Source organism: Aythya ferina (genome assembly GCF_964211825.1).
Source record: "Aythya ferina genome assembly, chromosome: 18".
Lineage (NCBI taxonomy): Eukaryota > Metazoa > Chordata > Aves > Anseriformes > Anatidae > Aythya > Aythya ferina.
The window spans coordinates 7881052-7904074 of NC_140317.1; the positions used below are offsets into that span (position 1 = coordinate 7881052).

The 23023-nt window shown below is 43.0% G+C and overlaps 1 protein-coding gene across 1 annotated transcript in view; it reads right to left on the minus strand.

The window, feature by feature from the left end:
• Positions 1-9001: 9001 nt before the first annotated feature.
• HLF (HLF transcription factor, PAR bZIP family member) overlaps positions 9002-23023 on the minus strand; it is a gene marked incomplete at its 5' end in the record, with an annotated part of 36074 nt that continues 22052 nt past the window's right edge. Inside the window, 2 exon segments of the mRNA XM_084491998.1 lie at positions 9002-13269; positions 16398-16618. Of these exon segments, the coding sequence (XP_084348124.1) occupies positions 13054-13269; positions 16398-16618 (437 nt within the window). The 3' untranslated portion in view covers positions 9002-13053.

The window sequence follows — 23023 nt, forward strand, 5'->3', positions numbered from 1 at the left end:
CCCTTGTATTCCTGTATTGATATATCTTCCCCCTCTGATACTTAGGCAGGGAAGTAAGGGAGTAACACTGCTGCTCCTGATGACAAACAACATCATGCTTGCACAGTTAACTCTATAAAAAATACAGGAAGGATTACATTTCAAATGATTCCATCTGTGCTGTGGGTGTAGAAGATTTTATTTGTGTAAATTTTGGTCAGTGTTGGGACCTTGCTACTTTTGCCATTTTAGATCAGCTTTCTCATTTGTACTGTTCAAATATGCAACACTAAAATACATGATTTTCCTCTTATTCTTGTAGGTGTATTATTGCATAAATTATAGACAAGCTGAAAGAAAAATGCATTTCTGTCTGCAAAACAAATATTATGTCAATTAGCCTTTTGTGTTCCATTCCCCACCCCCCTCTGCCAGCTAATTGAGCTCTCCAGGCTGATTCCTCCCAGGAGTAACAATAGTGCTTTTTCTGGTAATGCTCTGCAGTAACAGAGATGCAATTTCTTTGTCTTCTGGAAGCAAATTTTTTTAAAAGCATTTGCTCCTCTAGTATCTATGTCTCTAGGTTTTAGAATTACAACAAGTACACTGAGTCTAAATGAAGCAGCAATAACAAGCTTTTTGGTTTTGCAAATGCATCTTTCCAGAGATGCCCAGGATGCAACAGGTAGTTAGGGTACTAGGGAGCTCTGCACCTTTGTGGTGAAATGTGTCTGCTGATGAATTGCACCCTCAGCCTCAATCGTGGACAGGAAAAATAATCCAGCACATTGTCATGAGAAGCTGCTGACCTCTTTCAACTATTGCTATTTGATATGCTTGCAGTAGCTTTCCCTCCCTCCTGAGTCTTCGTTAAGCCTAAAGCTTTACACTGTTTGCTGGAAATGCAGTCTGCTGCTGTTACTTTCAAATGATTTCAGAAAGTGAATTAATAGTGAGTTACCTGAAGGGATTCACTGAAGAACTTAGGCTAGAGTATGCTGTTTGTTTGGTTTTTGTATTTCAATGATTTTTTCAATTATTTTTTTTCCTCTGTTAACAAAAGCAGCCATAAAAGAGACTTCTTTTTCAGTTGTCTTCCCCATATCCCTCTTAATTATTTCTGATTATCATAAGAAATTTTATTACTGTCTCCAAGTTCTAGGAAAGTAATAAAGTCTGTTCAAAGGAGTCTCAAGTGTCTTAAATGGCTTTTTCAGCCTTTGCTGTATCTATTGGACTGAAAGCTTTTTTTATCAGTTTCCCCAAATTTTTAAGGATACCTAAATTGTGGAAATTGATATTAGCAGTTATAAGATGGTTATATTTAATGTTTTTTACGCATTTCTATTCTGTTGTGGTTTTTTTTTCTAGTTTGAAATGCCAAGCCTGTGTCTCTTAGGCAGCACTCCTGTTACATATCGCAGCATTGCCACAGTATCAGCAGTACGCTGAATGGAATAACACACTTACTGGGGTCAGGGCTGTCCCTGTGGTAGACATTCCTAGTTCACTGCATGATTTTCAGAGCTTGTAGCTGAGCTCTTACATGGTGATCTTGGAATTGTATAAATGGCACGGGTGTGATAGCACTTTTAGTGCTGCTTCTTATTGAAACGTGTGCGTGGAATGAGCCATTTAAACAGAAGATACTAAGCTTTTCATAGATGTTTTTCTCTTATTCCTTTTGTTTAACTTCCTCACACTCAGGACCCTGCCCCGTGTTTGGAAAACTGAGTCACATACACAATTCTTTATTTAGTTCTGGTGTGTTTAGCTACATGATTTCTCTGGAGGCTAAGTCTGTCATGTTCACATCATGTGCTTGACTAAGTCTTTTCTCCGTGATTTGCTATTTTTAAAAGAATGCAGGATGTTAGTCTGTGCTCGTTAATTGCTTTCACTGTCAATAGGTGTCACAAGATTAAATCTAAAAATAGTTAACAAAAGAATGACCGGGAGGACAAGGCGGACGCTTGCCTGCTCCCTGCCTTTCCTGTGAAGTTAAGCAGGTTGATTAGCTTGTGGCATGGACAGTTGTTCTTCAACAGCTAGTGGCTGTTTGCTGTCATTCTTTCATTATTATTGAAGTGTTTGCTTTCCATTTTCATCATTTGTCTGGCTAAATTCATGAAATGCTGTCATAGTCTTAAAAGGGAATGTACATAACGTGCCTGAAATGCACACTAGTGGCTATTTGGAAGCATTTGAATGCTTTTAATGTGGCATTACAGCCGTGCTGGTATTATATGTGCTGACCAACTGTGGCACGAGCAGTGGTATAGCAACAGTGCCATGCCTGGAGCTAAACACCCCCAGGCTGCCCCATGTCAGGTGTTGGATGTGCTCTACAGCCTACGTTGAAAATTCAATGCAAAGATACTTAAGTTGAAGCCCCTTAGAATGTCCATACAGTGTAAAGCCTGAAATAATGCATTATTTAAATTTTATAGGGTCTACTTCTAGAGAAAGCAGGGGGTTCTTTGAAAGAAGCAGGCTGATGTTTTGTTGCTGAACTGGGGGTCTGATGGTTTCTGTTACACCAGGCGTCTCGATTCTGTACGTGGTGAGTCTGACTGCATGCAGTAAGGGTGGCAATGTTGTTCCCTTAGTACAACCAGGGGACTTGTTACTAAGGATAAGCTAGGGAACCAAAATCCTCTTGCAAAAGGCTAGCAGTTAAGTCAACACTAGTTTTATAACAGAAGTTACATCATTGACTCTAATGAGGCTCGGGTGCTCTCAGAAGGATATACTCATGTCTTTGTTGCTTAGCAGCATGAGCCATGCTGGCTGTGGATTTGTGCTCCCAAATCCTTTAGGTGCCTTTGAAAATCTCCCTTAAATTTTCATGTAGGTGAAAAGCCATTAGTAGGGACCTACGTGGCTTTAGCTGCAGCAGAGCTCTTCTTGCTTTCTGGTGTGTTGTGTTTGGTTCCAGGAGCGACGCAGAGGTTTGGGGTGCAGGCAGTGACCAGTGACAGTATGAAGCTTCCTCGACATGGTCAGCAGGGGACCGAGCCTCACCTGGACGTTCAGATCAGCCCACAGGCTTGTTTGGATGGCGAGCTGTAGTTATTGAATATGTTGAAACACCCCAAACCAACCCACAACACCCAGTGAACTTAGGGAATCCATGGTACATTTGGCTTCAATGAGCAATGATTTAGTGATGCACACTAAAGGACTGAGTGTCATTGCTCTGGGAGTTCAACCATCTTCTCTAATTAAAAACCATACATTTGGGAAGCTAAGGATGAGTTTAGGAAGGAAGGCTTATTTAAAAAAAAAAATAATCTGCATTCCATCTATGAATGTGTTTGACTGAATGAAAGCAGCCATTGTCTTGAAGCTGATGGTGGTGCTGAGCAGCTTAATCAGCCTTCTGCTAAATCACTGAAAATAAAGCTTGAAGGGACTCAGGTATTTTTAGCCCATCCTCTGCCTGCAGGCAGGACGAACTCTGCCTGTCATTCCTGATGGGCTCGTCCAACCTGCTCTAAAAAGCCTCAAACAATGGGAATTTCATAATCCTCCCAGGCAGTTTATTTCAGTGTTTCACCCTCTGCCCTCTTATACTTTTTTCTGCTATCTAAGCTGTATTTATTTTCTTTGCTATAGCTTAAGCCCATTACTCCTAGTCCTGTATGCAGTGTGCTCAGAGAAGAGCCCCCTTACAGTGAGGTTTTCTGTGTCTGCAGACCGCTGCTTCTTCCCTTCTTTTATTCTCCCCTAGATTCAAACAAACACAATTCCTTCAATCTCTTTTCACAGGCTGTATTTTCTATACCTTGTATCACATCTCCAGCGGTCCTTGTCCTTCTCATGCTCTTCATAAGGTGACCCCCAGCTGTGGGGTGCAAGGGCAGGAGCATGTGGTGCTTTGCCCCCTTCTTACAGCCATGCTTCCCTGCCCCTGGGCTACTCCTGCCACCAGCAGAAGGGCAGCACTGGCCAAGCTCAACCAGAGCAGCCTCCCCCCAGTAACACTGCAATTTGCAGGGGATTGTGCACCTTTTGTATTTCATGAGAAGAGAGCCTATGTGGATCCAGGTGTCCCCTAAGCGATGAACGAATACCAACGAATCCCAAGAGGGCCACACAGACATCAAGATTTTGTCTTTGTAGCACCAAAGGGCTGCAGTGGGCGGTGTGTTCCTGTGTACCTGGTAGTGATGGTATTTTGGATCCCATCTGTGGTGGCTGCAGCACAGTGTGAGAGGCTGTCATCCACTGTGGGGGCCTGAGGGAGAAAGGCCTGGAAACCCTGACCAGAGAGTAAAAAGAGAAAAAAAAAAGTGCTAGGCACCCACACACTTGGTGGGCTGGAGCTCTGGGAGGCCCAGATTTTTTCTAAAGGTCCTATTTGTCAGTCTTAGTTTTCTTTCTTAGGCACAGCTGCTGGGGATGTCCTTGCTATTTGTGCCTGCACAGGGCAGCAGGATTGGATTCATTAGCACTGGGGCTCTGTGCTTATCTCATCTAGTATGTGTGTAGTTTGGAAGCAGTTCAGATAAACTATCTGATATAACTGTTTGTTTGCTTTAAATTATGCTGCTTTTCCTTTGGCCTCGGGCCCTTGAGTTCATGTCCCAGGCTGTGCTGAAGCATCAGTGCTTGAAGTTTGACCCACCTCTCAATGGGAAGGTCCCTTTCCAAGGAGCATCCCTATGCCCCACCTTATCTAATTGGGCAACACAGACCATTGCATTATGGCACTGAAATGCACGTATAACTCGAACTGAACCTTACGCAGAGTCCTTGTATACAAGTGTATTTAAATGCTTACACAAGCTCGACTATGTACATACATGTGTGCTTAATGTAAGTGTGCTACAAGAACCTAGATAGAAATTAAGTGAGCAATACCAGCATCTACCAGCCCAGGAAGGGAAGCCACATTACCAGGCCTGCCCTGGGGTGCGTGCAGGGGGCTGTCGCGTGCCAGCTGGTGCTGTAGACCTGACCTCAGGACCCATCTGCACCAGGAGCGGGCAGTGGCCGTCCCACCCACGGCCATCTCCTGTTGAATGCTCCTTTGTCTCTGTGCCCTTCTGAAGCCTGGGCTTCCTGGTTCAGATGCAGGCGGGGAGCACAGTGCCTGTGCTTCAGGAGGGTCCCAGTGCTGTCAGGCTGAGTACAGGACAAAGTTGTAGTGTTGATGTGGTGGTAACACCTTTGTCCCCCTGCACTGGTGACTTTCTGGCCTTTGGCCCTGCAGCTCCTCACCACCAGGACTGGTGAGGCCCTGGCCCTACATTTTCACAGGGTCCCTTGTCCTGCTGCAGCATCGCAGAGAGAGAAATATATTAGGGAGACAATAGTCATAAAGAGAAAAGGGGAAAAAAAAAAAAAAGGTGATTTGGAGCTGAGCCCAGCTCTCAGGAGCTGAGCACGACTCGTGCGTGACCCCTTGTGTTGGAGCTGGAGGGGTCCAGTGCTGCAGGATGGGGCCTGGCATCCCCAGCCAAGCACACGGCGCTGGAGCTGTGAGCTCCCCTGCAGCAGAGACTGAGGGCTTGTGCCGATACAGCTGCAGTTCTGCTGGCGGTGAAATGCAAGCTCTGTATTCACACCCATGGTATCTCCCATTTCTCCCATGCACACTCACATTTGCAGTATGGTTATATGTAGAAATGAAAAGCAAAAATGCAGCAGAAACTGAGAGGTCATATTTAAGGCTCTGTTCTTTATCCTTTTTTTTTTTTTTTTTTTTTTTTTTTTTCTTCCTTTTCCCTTTCCCTTTCCCTTTCCTTTTCCTTTTCCTTTTTCTTTTTCTTTTCTTTCTCTTTCTCCTTTCAGGTCTGTCTTGCTGTGGAAAACACAGCTGCCAGGCAGGCACTATCTGTTTATTTCCCTCCAGAGTAATGCTTTTTAAGCAGCTGAAGAAGCTTAATAGAGGGTTAAAAAACTCTCAAAGCTTTTAAATTCCTACAGGTTTCATGAAACGTGGGGCTTGAGTTAAAAAAAAAAAAAAAAAAAAAAAAAAAAAAGAAAAAGACTACAGGGCACCCTTGGGTACCCCAGTGATGGCAGGGCTGCAAGGAGTGCTCGCACACTGAGCAAGGCACTAAAATGGCTGCTAAGTCCTGTCAGCATTAGACCCCCCAGGCCTCCAAAGCCATCGTTGCCTCCTTGCCAGCAAGCAGAGCTTAAAACACTGTAAATAAGTGACACCCTTGTGTTAATAGGATCGTGGAAGCACAGAACATCCTGATTTGGAAGGGGCCCACAAGGATCATCGAGTCCAACCCCTGTTGATGCTGCTGATCCACGACATGTTCTTTGTGCCTGGTAAAGTCGTATTTATTTTATATCTTATGTGCTTTGGGGAAGAGGATGAGTAGGAAGAGCTCACTCAGGTCACTTTGCCCTGCTAATGGTGGCTGGGGCAACACAAACCCCAGCCCAGCCTTGTCATGCAGCAAGCCGAGCCCTGACCTGTGTGTCCAGAGGCAGAGCAAAGCCGCCTGAGCCCAGCAACACAACTAGGCTTGAACTGCAGCTAACACAAAGTGTGACAGAGCCAGGACTCTTTTCATAAGGCAGTGCAGGACCCAGTGCTCAGTGCTGAGGTTATAGTGCCATAGTTTCTTGCCTGTGGGCTCTTTCTGGAAGCTATTTTTATAAATACGTTGTATTTCGTGCTTTCATGGGGCTTTTGTGTCCCTGAAACGGCGGCGGCTGCGGCTGGCCATGGCCGTGGTGAGGTCTCCGGTGTCCTCCAGAGGGCACCAGGCACCGGCAGATGGGAGCTGCGCGGTGCTGGGTTGGAGGTGCAGGAGGTTTAACCGATGGCACACAGCGGCCATGTCCAGCTCAGCCCCGGGGGCTCAGCTGCCCACCCCCAGACTCGCTGCATTTAACAACAGCCATTAATTAGTTCGTGGCGCTGCTTTGAGATGCCTTGTTTCCCAGAGAGGAGGAGGCTGTCAAGTGCCATGCGTCTCGCTGGGCAAGGAGGAGGCGGTAAGGACAGCTTTCGCTGAAGTGGAGCCTTGGTGGCACCCTGAGGTAGCAGGTGTTCCTCAGAGAAAGGCCGAAATCCCCTAAAAATAGCAAACAAAGCTGTAGTTCGGTGGGGAAGAGCCAGGCTGCCAGCAGCTGGGCATTGCGGAGATGCGGCCTCTGTGCCGGCCTGGGTGTGTGTTCAGCTGTGCTGGCCAAAGGCCACACGCTGAGCACAGCCCCTGTTTTTGCTTAAAAACCTGAAGCAGCCCATCAACAGGCTGCCAGAGGTGCTTCTGGGGGCACTGCAGCTGGCAGAGGCAGCACAGGGTGTGATGTTGTTAAAGGCAACCAGGACACAGGCCGCAGAACACGGCCATAGGGATGGGCAGGCACAGGCCTTATGGCACCAGGGACACAGCAGGGTCAAGGATCATTCTTGGTACAAATGCGTCTGTACACATCTTTCTGTGTGCACACATACTTTATATACAATATATAATATACACATATGTATGCATATTAAATATGTGTATACGTCAGTTTTATCTAGCCCTACAATCTGTATTATCCATCTATAACACATATAATATTTATTTCCTTCCAGTATTTAAAGGGGGCCAATAGGAAAGATGAGGAGAGACTCTTTATTGGGGTGTGCAGTGACAGGACAAGGGTTAAAGGCTTTAAACTAAAAAGGGTAGGTTTAGATGAGATAAAAAGAATAAATTATTCACTCAAGGTGCGGCGAGGCCTTGGCACTGGCTGCCTAGAGGAGTTGTGGATGTTCCCTTCCCTGGAAGTGCTCAAGGCCAGGTTGGATGGGGCTTCAGCCAGCACATACACTATTTAGTGCATAATATGTAACATATATAGTAAAATCAACCTTTATAGTAATGAAATATATTAATGTAGTATTATAATAATTATTATTATAATGTGTTAAACACACAATATGAAAAATTTATATGTATGTAGATAGACATATATATGGGAGGGTGCATGTGAATGCACACACAGAGTGGGAGGTGGAGGTGAGAGTGTGAGTGCGTGTGTGCATTTAGTATAGCAAGCACATATTGTCCATAACATATGTAGTAAAAGCAAGCCTTTATAGCAGTTTTAAAAAATCTCTTTGTAAATATGTATTGCTGTCTATATAAACCTGTATTAATCAAGTAAATTCTACTAAGTATACTATATGAAAATATAACCATGGAATCTATACCTATATTTAGCTATATGAACATACCGCTATATAGGTGGATACATATACACAGGGGGTGAGATAGAGTGTGAATATGCAGGTGTGTACTGGAACAAATAAAGTTTGTGCATTATTTTTTCTGTATCTTGATCAATAGATGGATCTTTGTATTAATAAAATCTACTGTGCATGTGTATATATATATATATATAATTGGTCTTTTTAAAGTAAATTCTGCTAAATAACTTATATGAAAATATATTAAACTTTTATCTATATAGATGTTTTTATGAATTATTAAAGTACATTTTGGGCATAAGATACATTTTAAACCCAAACCTTTACATATACACATGAACAGGGATGTATAGACTGCTTAATATACAGTATTTATATGAATGTAAATACTGTGTGCACTGTTTATAACACATCTCATATATATCATATGGTATATGATAAAGCTTACACAGTATAATTATATATATAATTTTAATACTTATATGATTATATATAAGTATTTTACTTAAATAAAATAGAAAATGCTACTACATAAACTTCAAGGGGCAGCACATTTCCTAATTTAAATACACACTTGGTGTGGTTATACCCAGATTAACACCTTGCAGCAGGGCCCCTGGTGCTGCTCTGGGCCTTGGTGACAGCAGAGCTGGGGGTGGGGAGAATGTACATTTGCCATTTGCTTGGAACCCCCCCATTACCTGGGGACCCCCCTCCTAATGACTGCATGCTCATGGTGGGACACAGATGACAGCTACAGGAGCTCACAGATGGGTATATGGGGAAAAAAAATGAAAATATACCCCCGAGGCCCTGGGCCCAAGCCCCGATAGACCAAAGGAAGCACACAGGTGAGAGAAGAAAAATTTAAAAGTTTATTAAACATTAAGAATAACAGACCAAAAAAAAAAAAAAAAGGTTTGGGCTGAACAGCATACAGGATGCAATCCATTTCATGTCATACAGTTAATTTGATCTTATTTATTAAACTTGTATTTAAACAGATGCTGTCTTGTGGTGTTGCCAGAAATACAATGGTTGATCACTTGTAAGTTTTAATACATATATATTTCTTTCTTCACATAAAAAAATCAACAAAATAAAAATAAACTGCACATCTCTATCATAAATCACATGCAAAAATAGATTTAAAGCAATAATTGGGGCTATTACAAACCCACAGAGGCAAGATACTCAAATGTTCGGGGTCCTTCAGCACTGCTTAACGCACCCAGCCTCCAGCTTGCCACTGCAGCGTTCGTGCTGTTAGGTGCAGGCAGGGCTGAGCAAGTCAAGCAGGAAGCCGAGCTAACGTGTATCCCTTGCATTCTGTTTCTTGCTTATGTGGATTCAAGTCAAAACTTTAGTTCCATGGTGCTAGGTTTAGTGACTTTTTAGCACCATTCAAAAAGGAAAAAAATAACTCCCCCCTACCCTCCACCACATGCTTTCCCAAGCAGAGTCCCAAGGTGCTCATATTCACAAACGCATCTCGAATTCATTTTATTTTTAGAGGACATTCCTTCTCAAAAAGAAAGAATTCACTTCTAAGACTTTGAGGAAAAAAAAGAAAAAAAGAAAAAAAAGAAGCATTTTACCAATGCTTATGTTTTAATAGAGGTCAGTGAATTATTTAGACACAATAGTAATTATTCTGCAAATATATATATTTCTGTTTTTATAAAATTAGAATGTCTTATGCCTACAAGCTCCTTCAAAGCCATCAGAGGTGTGATGATCCCAGCTAAGCTGACCTTAGGACCTGAAAACAAGCTAAACTTTCTGGGTTTTCTTGATACTGCCATTCTGGGGAGACAGCCTGGTTGGAGAACCTGCGTCTTTTTTCCAGGTTTTAGCCCGTATTTATTTTCTCTTCAACTGAGATTGGGTACTGAGTTCCCACAGTAAGAGGTGAGTGCCCAAGCCCCACCGACTCCTATGAAAGTCCCCCCAAAAGCCTCTTGACGCCCCGCTGGGTGCCCAGGCACTGCCTCGTCCCACCGGGCTCTGAGCAGGCACAGGGCTGCTGCTGGACAAGGTCACTGCTGGAAGCCTCTGCTCCTCTGTGGCCGTGACGTAATAAATCTGTGATAGCCAACCTACAAAACTACCATCTCCCACCCCTTCCATGCCCAAAAGAAACTAAATAATCATCTGCAATTTTTTTTTTCCCAAGCTGCCTCTTATATTTTAAAGAACATTTTGCGGTCACAATGCAGTGCACTGATGGCTCTAGCTATTTACGTACCAGCCCATTTCATATACTTAATTTCTGCTGTTCAGGCATCACCCCAAGAACACTCATAACGAGGGCGATGAGAAGCTGTTGCATTTTGCTATGTTGCTGCTAAAAACGTATCCATAGCAGTGGCTGGCTGCCTGAGCCCCCCACTGTCACAAAGCCTACTCCAAAGGAAAAACAAGGTTTATTTCATAGGGGATATAGCAGATACGCTGACTTGTACCAAACAGTCAGCCTCGTTTCTCTACCCATGCATCCAGTAGTTTATACTGACCTCTAGAAAATAACTTATTACACTTTAAACTTCGCTGCAGCACATGGAAATTCAGTTCACTGAATAAATGGTCCACAGGCGAGTACTGCACATTAAGGGACAAGTTGGGTGCGTTTGAGGAAAAATACCGGAAAAATGCCATTGATGTGAGGATATTTTTAATGCTGAACAAAATGTTGGGTCCTTCGCAACAATCTCCTGAAGCATGAATAATTATTTAATGGAATGAACAACCTTTTTATTTGAAAATAACATCAAAACACTTAGAAAACTGTGAGCAAGACATGTAGCACCATATTTTCCTCACATGTTAATAACAGTACGCAGTGCGTACAACTGTATATGTGAACAGAGATATATATTAAAAAAATCAGCTGGAAACAGATTCTAGCAGCAGCAGCAGAATTAGAAAAGACTATGTTTTTTATTATATACTGTTTTTCTGCCTTTATAAAATATTGTATTGTCCAATTAATAGTTGACTAAAATCCATATTGTGCTTTGTCCCTATTAAATGGATTATTTATGTGTTTCTGATGGAAAATAATAAAGTCTCTCTTTTTCAGTAATATGGAACATCCTTGAAAGCCGTGTTACTTCCATAAAAATTTAATTTAAAGCACAGAACATGCCGGTGTGCCAGTGGCAGGCTTAAAATATTAAAGATTAAAAAAAAAAACAAAAACAAAAACAACCAACAAACCCCTAAGCATTTCCTTTCTGTACAATAATGGAGAATATATATCTTTGCTATATATTTTAAACATGGAATAGCTTTTTCTCTTTGCTATATATAATATATGTCTTTCAAAATACATTGTCAGTATTTGTACTTGAAAAATACTGTACAAAACGAACATACTATAATTATTCTGTATAAACTTTATACATTTTATAATATCTATTCTTTTGGTCTATAGTAAACACTTAGATTGATTGGATTAACCACAGTATATGACAACACCATCCCCTTCTGAAATACACCAGTGTCTCTTACATTCATTTCTCAGAAGTCCACTTTATATTAGAACACACGTGTTCAAAAGCAAATAGAGTTTAAAACAATAAAGTTCAGAACCATCAGTTCATGTCACACTCAAAACAACAATCACTACGAAAAATGGGCTTTGCAAACCAGTGACTTCTTCTAACTGAATAAAAGTGATTTTTCAAACAGCAAGATATAATCCACAGAAAATATATTACAAAACATGGGAAAGAAACAACTGAATTTAGGTTATTTAATTTGTAATCACAAAATGGAACTTGAAGAAATGCATAACTAACTGAAAACAGAAAAGCCCCTCTGATTTCAACATCGGATCTGATTTGATACTATTAATTTTGTTGTTTCAACTAATTATCCTGCTTCTTATACATGCGCTCCCCATTGCAGGGATACAATTAGCATGCTCACATTAATGTGACTTTTACTTTTTAATTTTATTTTGTTGTTAAAGACATTAAAACTTCTGTTGAGTAGGGAAACCATCCTACGTCCACTAGGAACATCCGGGCAGCATGCGCGCTAGCGTACAATAGGATTATTGCTTCAGGTACAGACAGTGCAAAATACACACGCTGTGGTCTATCAATAGTACTCCTATCTACCTGGGGTCTGTGGAAATAAAAGGAACCTTAATAGCTATAGAGAAGCCATTATGGGATCTATAATGAGTATAGCTAACTCAGTCTAACAGCACTTTAAATCTGAAGACAATTATCACCAAAACTTAAAATACAACAAAAGCAATCTATAAATTAATAACTCTGCAGTGTAGTACTAAATTATTATTTGTGCACTTTATTAGCGTTAACTTTTCTGATTAGACATAAACAATAGCTTGTTACTCTCGAAAAACTGAGATCTACTTTTTTTTTCTTTTTTCTTTTTTTTTCCTTTTTTTTATAATTTATACTGGGATCTTTCCAAGTAAATCAGGAGGATGGAACTGGTTACAATAAAATAAAAACCCTAATCTGAAGCAGCACTGAAAAAAATATAATAAAAAGCTTACTATGGCGGTTCTCAACAGTCCAGGTAAAAATGTGGCACCCTTTGAAGAGGGCTTCGTAAAAATGGGAAGTGCCGAGATGCGTGCGCACGCACACACACACACACACACACGACATGCACACGCACACACATATACAGATGTGTGAACACACATGTGCACACATACGCAGGTACACGCATACGCAAACAAAAAAAAAAGAACGTAAGTCAGTTTTGTTTCTGCTTCTGGTAAAGTGCTGAAGACAGAAAGGTTGGTTTGGGCGTGGTGCTATCAAACAGGAAACACATTGTCCATCTATTCAAATGCCAACCCGCAACCGAAAAAAAAAAAAAAAGAAAAAAGAAAAAAACCCCGCTCCCCTCCCTTCACTTTACAGGGGGCCATGTCGAGCTTCGTACTTCGCAAGGACGTTTTTGCATTTGCCCAGCTCTTTCCGCAGGTCGGCCACCTCCTGGCGGAGAGCCGAGTTCTCCTTCTCCAGAAACGAGGCGCGGATGGCGATCTGGTTCTCCTTCAGCCTGCGGGCATCCCTCGACCGCTTTGCAGCCATGTTGTTCTTTCTGCGCCTTGCCCAGTATTTGTCATCCTGCTCATTAAACACAGAAGGAAACAAACAAGGTATTAGATTTCAGTAAACTGAGCAGCCAGCAGGATGTGCTCTCGGCCACAGCCTCGGGGCTGGGCATGACTTAACACCATGGATTTTGCTGGCTGGGCCCTATTTTGTTTGCAAGGCCTACGAGCCCCGACAACGCCAGGCACTGCTGGGACAGAAGTTACAGATTTACACGGCATAACCCAGGCAGGGAGTGCAGAGACCTGCCTGTATTTCTGCCAGAATGAAAGGGGCTAAGCCCCTCATCTGCTTGAGCATGAACTCCTCCAAGCACGGCCGAAGCTCTATTCCAACAGTACAACCCCTCGCACATCTCCGCTGACCTAGTTACAGTTGGCACATCCACCTTCACGTGTGATGACTCATGCTACCGGTTGCTGGAGCAGTACTAATTACTTCTTGTATGTCCCTGCTCATCTGTTTTGCCAGCCAACACCTGGTTCACTCTGCTTGTTGGAACCATCCATGTCCTCTGTCATTCGGCTCTTTCCCTACAACACCCTAAAGGGTTCACGTTTGCACTCTAGAACAGCAAGTCACTGGAAGAGGATCCCTTGGCACAGCTTTGCAGCCAATTCAGGAATGGCAAAACAAGGACGGCTGCTTTGGTACCATACACAAAGAGATTAGTACAATAGGCTTTGACAGTGAAGAAAAAAGCATTTGCCAGAAATAGGTCCACTCATCTCTAAAGTTTCATAAGCTAACACATTCCCAAAGTGTTGTCCTTAAAGCTTTGTCTCTAGGATATCACCTTAGTTGCATTTGTGCATCAAAGACTGTAAGTCACTACTTAATTTCACTTGATTTTCTGGCTCTTCTAATGAAATGGCCTTCAGTGAAATGGCAGCTTCTGCACTGCTGTGAAAATTAAGCCCTAGAAATTTGGGAACTCACTAAACACGAAGTGGGCAGAGTGTCTCAGGAAAAGGGAAATTCCATCCCCTGCAGAGTGATAGAGCCACTCAACACTCAGACTGCCTGGTCGAGCTGTCCAGCTCAAACTTGCCCTCCCAGAGTCACCCCTCCATTTTTATACTCTTACATTTGCTTACAGTCTGAGGGCAGCCCTTGCTTCATCAAGCACCGCAGCACAGCCCCATATCCAGGGTGAGAAACAGGAGCCATCTGGTACTGCACTGCACTGAGCAGGGAAATCCCCCCACTCCCTCATCCTTCTGCAGGAAACAAGGCAGGCCTAATGCTGCTGCTCTGCAGCTTCTGCTGCTGCTTGCACAAGGCAACGCAAGAGCAAAATGACTGCTACAAGTACTCTACAACAGCTTCATACTAGTTTAGCTTTGTGAGGTGTGCAGCAAAGATGATTTGGAGTCAGTGCATCTTTAAATTGCTTTTCACCTGCACTTGGGACCGCCCCCAAAAAATCCGCTTAAAAACAAGCATGCAGCAAAAAGCTATGACCTAAATCTTGTTTATAATTTCCCATCTCACTCCACTCCAAAAAATCAGCTTTAAGCAATTTATTAGTGTGCCACCTAGGCTTCATCCATCTTTATTTTAACAAATTGCTATGGCAAATCCCTTAATCCAGACCCGAAAGAGGTAAGGCTGGCATTTCAAAATCACATGCAACCCAGAGACGATTGACTGGTCTAATCTGCTTACCCGCCCCGAGAACTCAACAGCCATTCCACACGCCAGGGCAGAAGCAGCGCTTGGGTCAAGCACTCTGAACTACGTCAAGGGCATCTGATGCAAGTATCTCAAAGAAGAGAGGGACCCTGAACTGAACCCTTTCAGTCTTAGGCTGAGAACTTGGGTGCTCCATTGCTGCATGCAAGGCACAGACATTTTCCACATCTGGTATGAAGCAGTCCAAGGGCACTTTTGGCAAAAGCTTGCTTTGACAATATAAGGACACTGAGCAGGTATCACAGAATGAATGACACTGAGGAGCACACGCCAGTCTCCTTACACCTGTGTAGCTGTTTCTGTACTGAACACCCCTCTTTAGGCAGACCTCAGTACACCGCAATGCCAGCAGAGCATCAGAAGCAGTAAAATTTGCCTGAAAAATAATGGCACAGCGCAGATAAATCTTTCTGAATGAAAACTGAGGACACCACATAGTGACACTACTGGTGTTGTGCGCTCTTTTAGCTCACACATTAGCTTCAAAAATAGTGAAGAGCATCAGCTTCCTTCCCTAATGCTATCAGTGTGTAAACACATGCCCCCTTCCAGCCTCTGTGTGTAGAGCTGAAGATTCCCACCAACACCCAACAGGCTTTCAATCTGTATCTTGGGGGGCCATAGCAGAATTCTTCACTGACTACTTCTGATTAAAAACAACCTCTTGGAAATCACATACAGGGAATAGAATTTGGCAAATAATGACAATTTTCGCAGTTATTTTATAAACTGAATCAGCTGATTAATTTGTTCAGCTCTCTTCTGGCAAGTTCTTTGTTCTTCACATCTCAGAATCAATGAGAAACACAAACAAGTGCTTTTTCTTTTTTAATTATTGCATTATTGTTGTATTATATTTTAAATATTGTATTAAAATATGCTTACTGGCAGAATTATTTTGGTCTGGTTCCCTTCAACTAGTTAAGATCCTCTCACCTAGTTTAGATAGTATTTAGTGTAGTGTTCCCATTCATTGTTATATGCAGAGCTAAAGAAACTTCCAAACAAGACAAACTGTATTTCATTCTGTCATTATCGGGGGCCTCCATGGACTACACCCTGTGAGGGAGGGATTCTTCCCTGAAGACTTTACAGTCTCTGCTGATGAGACAGACAGAGAGTGGAGGAAAAGGAAACATGATCAGACTGTTTCATAAGTGGGAAATATGGGACAAAGTAAGCTTGTCCAAGGTCACGCAGGAAGTTTCTGGCATACAAAGGAAATTAATATTGATCTCATGAATTTCAGTTGTTGATTAACATATAAGGGACATTCTTGCCTCAGTCCTCTTCAGAAGCGTTACAGTTTTATTCTACAACAAAGTCATAATTAGCATGGCAGATTTACATTACATGAGAAAACAGATTCAAGCTCTAAACATGTATGTGAAAGAACAACTGTCACAGAGCGTGTACAAACAATGTCATCACCAGTTCCAATTTACCTTCAGGTCATCTGGAATGAAGACTTTGCGAGCTTTCTTAATCATCGGCTGTGGTTTCAGCTCTTCTTCAGAGAATTTGCGCTTACGAGGGTCAAACATCTCCTGGCCAGGAATACTGGAAAGAGCAAGATCTGCAGGGTCAGGTTCGTAGCCAACAGGAACTTGGATAGTCTCGGGATCAATGGGACTTGGTGTGTTTCGGTTTGTTGGCAAGATTTGACCTACAGAAACAAAGCAGGTATTCAGCTATGTTAGAAGAAACTATGTAAATAATATCACTGAACATGACTTTGAGAGACTCTGTAGATAATTTACAAGCAGTAATTCTTAAGCTTTCATTGCAACTTTGGTAGCTACTCTGGCTAAGTATTACATTGCTCATTTTGTAGGGTGTATATTCAGGTCCAGACATGCTCACACCATTATTTTCAAGATTGGTTCCTAATTCTGGTTGCCAATCTTGAATGCCCATTTAGGATCAATGAATCCAACAGAGCTGCACTCGAATGCAGGCAGAGGACTTACCATGCCAACCTGTGCCTAATGACCACATCCTCAGGAACAAGTCATAAGTACTGTAATTTAGGTCTGATTTATCCATTACGCCATAATCCTTCCCAGTTTTCTCATACACAGATTTCTAGAAACTGACAATGTGTAGTATTTGCAATAGGACAAAAATCTCATGAAAATGTACTGTCAAGCTGTGCTAAAGCACTCCACTAAGGAGATTGCTAACTATTTTCTATGAAATCCTACTGGCAATGTTCTAAAAGACGATGAGGGAAACTAGCAACGTGAAAGGCTACAATGACTGCTTGAAACTGCTCTGCAAAAATGGAAGAACACTTATTTACGCGATGTTGCTCTTTTATGATATATAAAATCTCGTTAAAAGGAGCCTACCCCCAGGAAAGCATTACATATGCCATATTTTTCTTTTTTTAATCTTCGATATAGCCTTCAAGACCCCAGTGCTACAGCACCAATTCAGGCACCATTCCCACTAAAAATCCTATTTAAAATCTCAGCCAAAGGTTCCAAAAATAGGATCCTAAAGTCAGCTGCCTAAACACAGATTGTCCCCATGGGCAGAATTTTCAGAAGTTTTCACATGCCTCAGAAGTACCAGCATCGCAGACTTCAGAAGAAGGCCTTGTGATTGAAGGATATATTCTTTAAAAATTTTGGCTACTACCTAATTCACTTTGTCTTTACAGATGTGATGGCTTTCATAATAACTACACAAACATCCTGTGACTGCGTAATATTTCCTTATTTGTGTCTGTATCTGCAATATTTATGGTGTAAAATGGTAAACATTAAACGCCATTTCTAATTCCAAATCAAGGCCAGTGCTAACAATGTAGTTTTTATTTTAATCTAAAAGATTGCAGCAACAATATTGGAGCCACACAGAAAATGCACCAGGGAATTGCGTTGCGCAAAACGGGGCTTACTCGCAGAGAGCTTGTCTTTTGTAACTCTGATTTTAAAATAGCACTGATAAAATCAGCTTCCAGGAAAGGTTAGTAAAGGCCTGGGAGAAGAAAACAGGAGGATCAAAGTTATTTGATTAATATATATATATATATATATCTGTATGAGAGAGAGCGAGAGGAAAGAATTCGTCTGCCTGCACTGTGCCAGCCCTGCGCGTTTCCTCTCCTGCTGCAGGACGTGGCGCGCTGCTGCCAAGGCCCGGGTGCTGAAAACACTGCGGTTCTGGCCGTGCTTCTGGCAAGGGGCCTCGCTGGGTGGCCCTGGGTGCTTGGTGCTCAGTGTTTGGTGTTTGGTGCAGGCACCTGGGCCCTCTCATGGCCTGTGCCAGCGGCTGACAGGTGAACGCTGGCTGTAGACTCCGGGCGCCAGACACTGTGATGAGACTCATTGGAGAGGGAAGTTTTCATGGGAAGGCTTTCCAGCTAGCCCCAGAGATAACGATGATACGTAGGTGCGTGTTTAAAACGTTTTTATGTCTTTAAAGGTGTGTGGGGAAATCCAGACTATTAACTGTTTTAAAGCCAGCCCAAAAGGCTCGCGAAGCCGAGGCATTTTTGTAGCCTTGCTTTGAACGGGTGGCTAATCTCATTCCAGATACATGGGCTGGCAGAAACAGGCTTATTTAAAGGATTAAATGCAGGAAAGCTTCCTTTAATGTTAGCGCACTTGTATCAGAGCAGCCAGATTATTTTTTAATGCATACAGATATATAGACATGTGCATGTACAAATCTTGCAAATTCTGAAATGCAGCTAAAATGAAGCAAGTCGCCGGCTCTGACTACTTCATAATATTTCTGGTGAGCACGCGGGGTGTTCCTACAAATCACGGGGATTGTGCAATCTGCCTCAGCTTTCTAATTGCCCTAAACAAAAAAGCCGGTATTTAAATACAGCTGAAGTTCTAGGTACATGGTATCAGCTCACGTATTGTCATTTATCTCTAATGGGCCATATTATGTAATTATACGAGGTTTGTAATCAGCAGTCTCAAGAAATTTTACAGTATCTCTCTGAAGAAGGAAAGGGCAAAAAAGATCCTTTTAAACACAGGAAAACAAAGTATTGCATCTTGCCAAATGCAACAGCATGAAAAAACGAAACGACATCAAACCCAATAAAGCAAAGAGTGCTGCACTCCAGGTGATCTGGGAGAACAACCTCCAGTAATCCTGACCTGCCTTTTTCCCTACCTGCACCTGTTTCCCTTTGCCCAGTCTAAGAAGCCCTCAACACTAAAGCCCTGGTCCTTCAGCAACCAGAGACGTCCCAGCTGCCAGAGCAAGGCTCATCCAAGGTGACTGCTTTCACTAATGCAAAGCCTGAGAAAATAACGCACAGAGCTGAACATTGCCACCGAGGAGGCTGAAGCCCGTTGTGCTGTACGGCACTCACATGCTCCCACCACCTGCACACCTCTGCCAGGCTGCACTTGCTCCCCCGTTCTGGTGCCCTCTGCGAATTATCAGGAACTGCACTGAGCACAGGAGAGTTAATAAGGGTGTATGAAATCCCAGGCAGAGAAACCAGTATTTCCTTGTCCAGTGTTTTACATTAGGCAACTCCTGGCACTTTGTATCTTTTTATTTATTCTATCAAGTTTTGCCAATAATACAAGCCAGGAACCTGTCTTCGTTAGTTTACTGGCTAATGGCCATTGCATCTATGTGGTGCTGGAACTCCTCGTAACCCAAGACGACGGCGTGGGCTGTGCCGGACTTGGCACTGGTGTTACTGCACTAGTACAGTATGTGGCCTCACGTTACACTGCTCTCCAGCCTCCTCTCTCCCTGTGTGCAAGGCACTTTAGCTGTGCATCCTTCTGCCAAATTTGTTCAGGGTGTTATTTTTATGCACTAAATTCCTCGCAATCAGAGGTAGGTCAAATAAGAACAGCAATCTGAACGTCATGTGCCTAGCAGCCGACTAATCCTCACATCAGCAAGCTTCACAGCTGTCACAACATCCAGAGAGAGAGCCGGTCAGAGGCTGTGATGTGCAAGCAATCAGCCAAGGAGGAAGCCTCCAGTGCCAGCCAGCAAGGCCAGGTGAAGGTAAAGCCTCTCTCTGCTCCATCAGGAGCCAGATGCCTTTGCTGCCAGTCTCTGTATTATTTAAACACTCTGCACTCACGACAGCAGCCAAATTTTCACAACAGTGAAGTGGCTGGGCTGTTTAATGCACTTAGCTTTGTTCTCAATGGGGGCTGATGATTGCCAAGTGTTTTGGAAAGAACTTAGCCCCTCTATTTAAGTTGCTGAAATGAGAGCTCTTCAGTATCGAGCTCTTTTGGAAATCCAGCTGCAGAACTCCACGGTGGTGGTGGTGGAAGCAAGCTGGGAACAATGCTTAATGGAAACTTCCCCTCATACCACCCCAGTGATGTGTCTCAACCATGGCCTGAAGAGACCACAACTATGTCAACACTGGCCTTTTGTCTGGAGCCTTTCCCACTTGTAGAGCTCCACTCAAGCAATACTGAGTATGCCAGGGTAGACACAGCTCCAGGTCACTCCCGGCAGAGAAAGGAGCAGGTTTTAACAACCCCAGCAGTTATGGCTGCCCCAACATCTTGCCTTCACTAATGCTCTTGGTGTTGCTCTGGCTCATATTAGCAACAGCGGAAAATTTTCCAGAAGGAAGGGCTTGAACGAAAGTTGGCTGTTCTAACCCTTTCAGTCCTTCTCCTCCCAGTAGAGACTGCCAGCGAGGAAGTCGAACGTAATGGCAATATTTTCAGTGTGGTTCCTTGTTCAAAGAGAAATGGACCGAGGCCATTCACTCATGTCATCTAGGTCACTGAATGGCTGGTAAAAAAAAAAAGGAGCTTTTAATTGCTTGTGATAATTAAAATGCACAAGCCAAAAGTTCAGTAACATTTTATGTATCTACAGAAGTACTTGTATATACCTACAAAACCAAAACATAGAGTTATTGTGGGGAGCTCAATCATGGTATCCTGATTCGTAATTTCTCCCTCTTTAAACATCCTACCAGCTGTGCCCAGGAGACTTAAGACGGAAATAACCTCTTCGACTGTACCACTACTTGACAGACTTATTGTTTGTATTGCAAGAGATCCCTGATGAATTATGTAGAACTCAATTTTGAATCATTCAACTCCCATAGAAATGTGCCTGATTTTCAGAAGATCTCCCTTCTCACAGCCCTTCCACACTTGTCATCAGCTCAGCAGCTGGATGGAAAACAGCGACTGAGAAAAGAAAAGAAAAGGAAGTGGAAATGTTCTAATCAAAATATTTTTCCCTATTTTTTACACATATGATGTTGGAGGGAAGGAAAAGAGGAGTTTCTTATTCAATTTATTAACAGCCCAGGGAGAAAATATGTGTTTGCTAATCATTTTTCTTTTTATAAACTAAAGGCACTTTGGGTATGTCTGTTATACTAAATAGTACGGCAGTGCATTGACACATAATCCTCACCCAGAGCTGCTCTGGAGAACCCCCCTGCTCTGTTGATACCACTTCCAAACCGTTTATCCTGCTGGCAGCTAGCCAGCTGTTTGGGATACTTCTCTCACTCCAAATCACAGACTGTCCCAGACTAATCTGCCATCTATTTCTGCATTAACTCTTTGTGCCTCCAGGGAAAGTCCCTCAATGCACAGCACAAGGCAGAGTTCAGGAATCGAGAGAAAAACAAAACAATAAAAAAATATAAAATAATAAAAAAAAAATAATAAAAAAAAACCAGGTATTAAAGTATTCTGGAGGCTTTTAACCACAGACAGTATCTTGGCAGGTCACAAATCCTCAGTTACTATACTATAAGCTACATTTCACCTTCCTGTCTGATTTTCCTGCTCTTAGGATTTTAGTGCCTTTCTGAAACCAAAATATCTGTGTGGCCATTACACCCATCACCTGCATGACAAGCCACACGGCTTCATCTTCCAGCCCTCACATGGACAGGCAAAACCAGCCACTCTGCCCGGGGAGACGAAGATACCTCACCCTCGGGTGCATTTCTGTGAGCAGTTATTAGAGGAGCTTTATTTTCTTCCAAAGCAATAGCGTATCTTGCCCACTGCTCCAACCCGCACAGACATTCCTCTATTTCTTATCTTACACAAACTTCATTCTGCAGAACGTGGGGTGACTGCAAACCCTTCCTGCGGAAAGAAGTATCATAATCCAATGCAACCACAACGTGTTCACTGCCCCTAACACGCACTAAAAGACTGGCACTTGAGAGTGTTTTTAAAAACATGTACTTTTTTAAGATATCAGCATTGTTTACAAATCTTGTGCATTTAATTACGAAAGCATTGTCATTTCCCCTCTCAGCATTGTGTGCCTCCTGCTCTGGGCCTCTGCACTATTATTACAGGCAGGACTGGTAGTCTTATTAAGGTTGTCTGACACTTCCCATTAGAGGATGCCGTCTTCAGTTCCTTAGACCTTTGCCAGATTTCAGCCGTTCTGTTTGGATTTGTATGCGCCAATTCATGTTTCTGCCAGAATGGTTCCTCAGCTTCCCGAAAAAATTTCAGCAAAAATACTTTGTTTTGAACCTGTTCAAAAGTTCTGGCCAGCTCTTCACCGACCAGTACTAGTGGTCTGATGGAGCCAATGTGGCCCCTGGTGCCAAGTCCCAGAGATCCCCTGGTGCTGACCCTACATCCCCCTGGTGCTAAGCCCCAGAGCCCCCAGCCACCCCTCGGCCCCTCACAGCCCCAGTGCCAGCCGCAGGCCTGAGGGGCACTCTCAGGCCCAGGCCCAGGCCCAGGCCCGCTCCCTGCTAAGGAAGAAAATGCAGGTCATCTTTTCCATTCAGTTTTAAAATTCAATTCAGGCAATTCTACAAGAGTTGTTTGAAGAATACACGGTCGCAGTCGCAAGAATCTCTAAGCTTTTGAACGCATAATTCTTCTGTCCACAGAGCAGTTGTTGTTGTGGAGTCACTCATTTCCCCCATTTTGATTTATCCGGATGGACTCACACATTATTTGCCACGAGTTACTCTAACCTGCTGTGCAGACACAACCAGCAACTTTTCAGGACTTCGCTCCAGCACTCATGACTATTGCATCTGCGTGCTTCACAGAGAGGTTTTTTTTTTCCCCTCAATCCTCACAGGAAAGAAGGGGCAGCCCCTCCT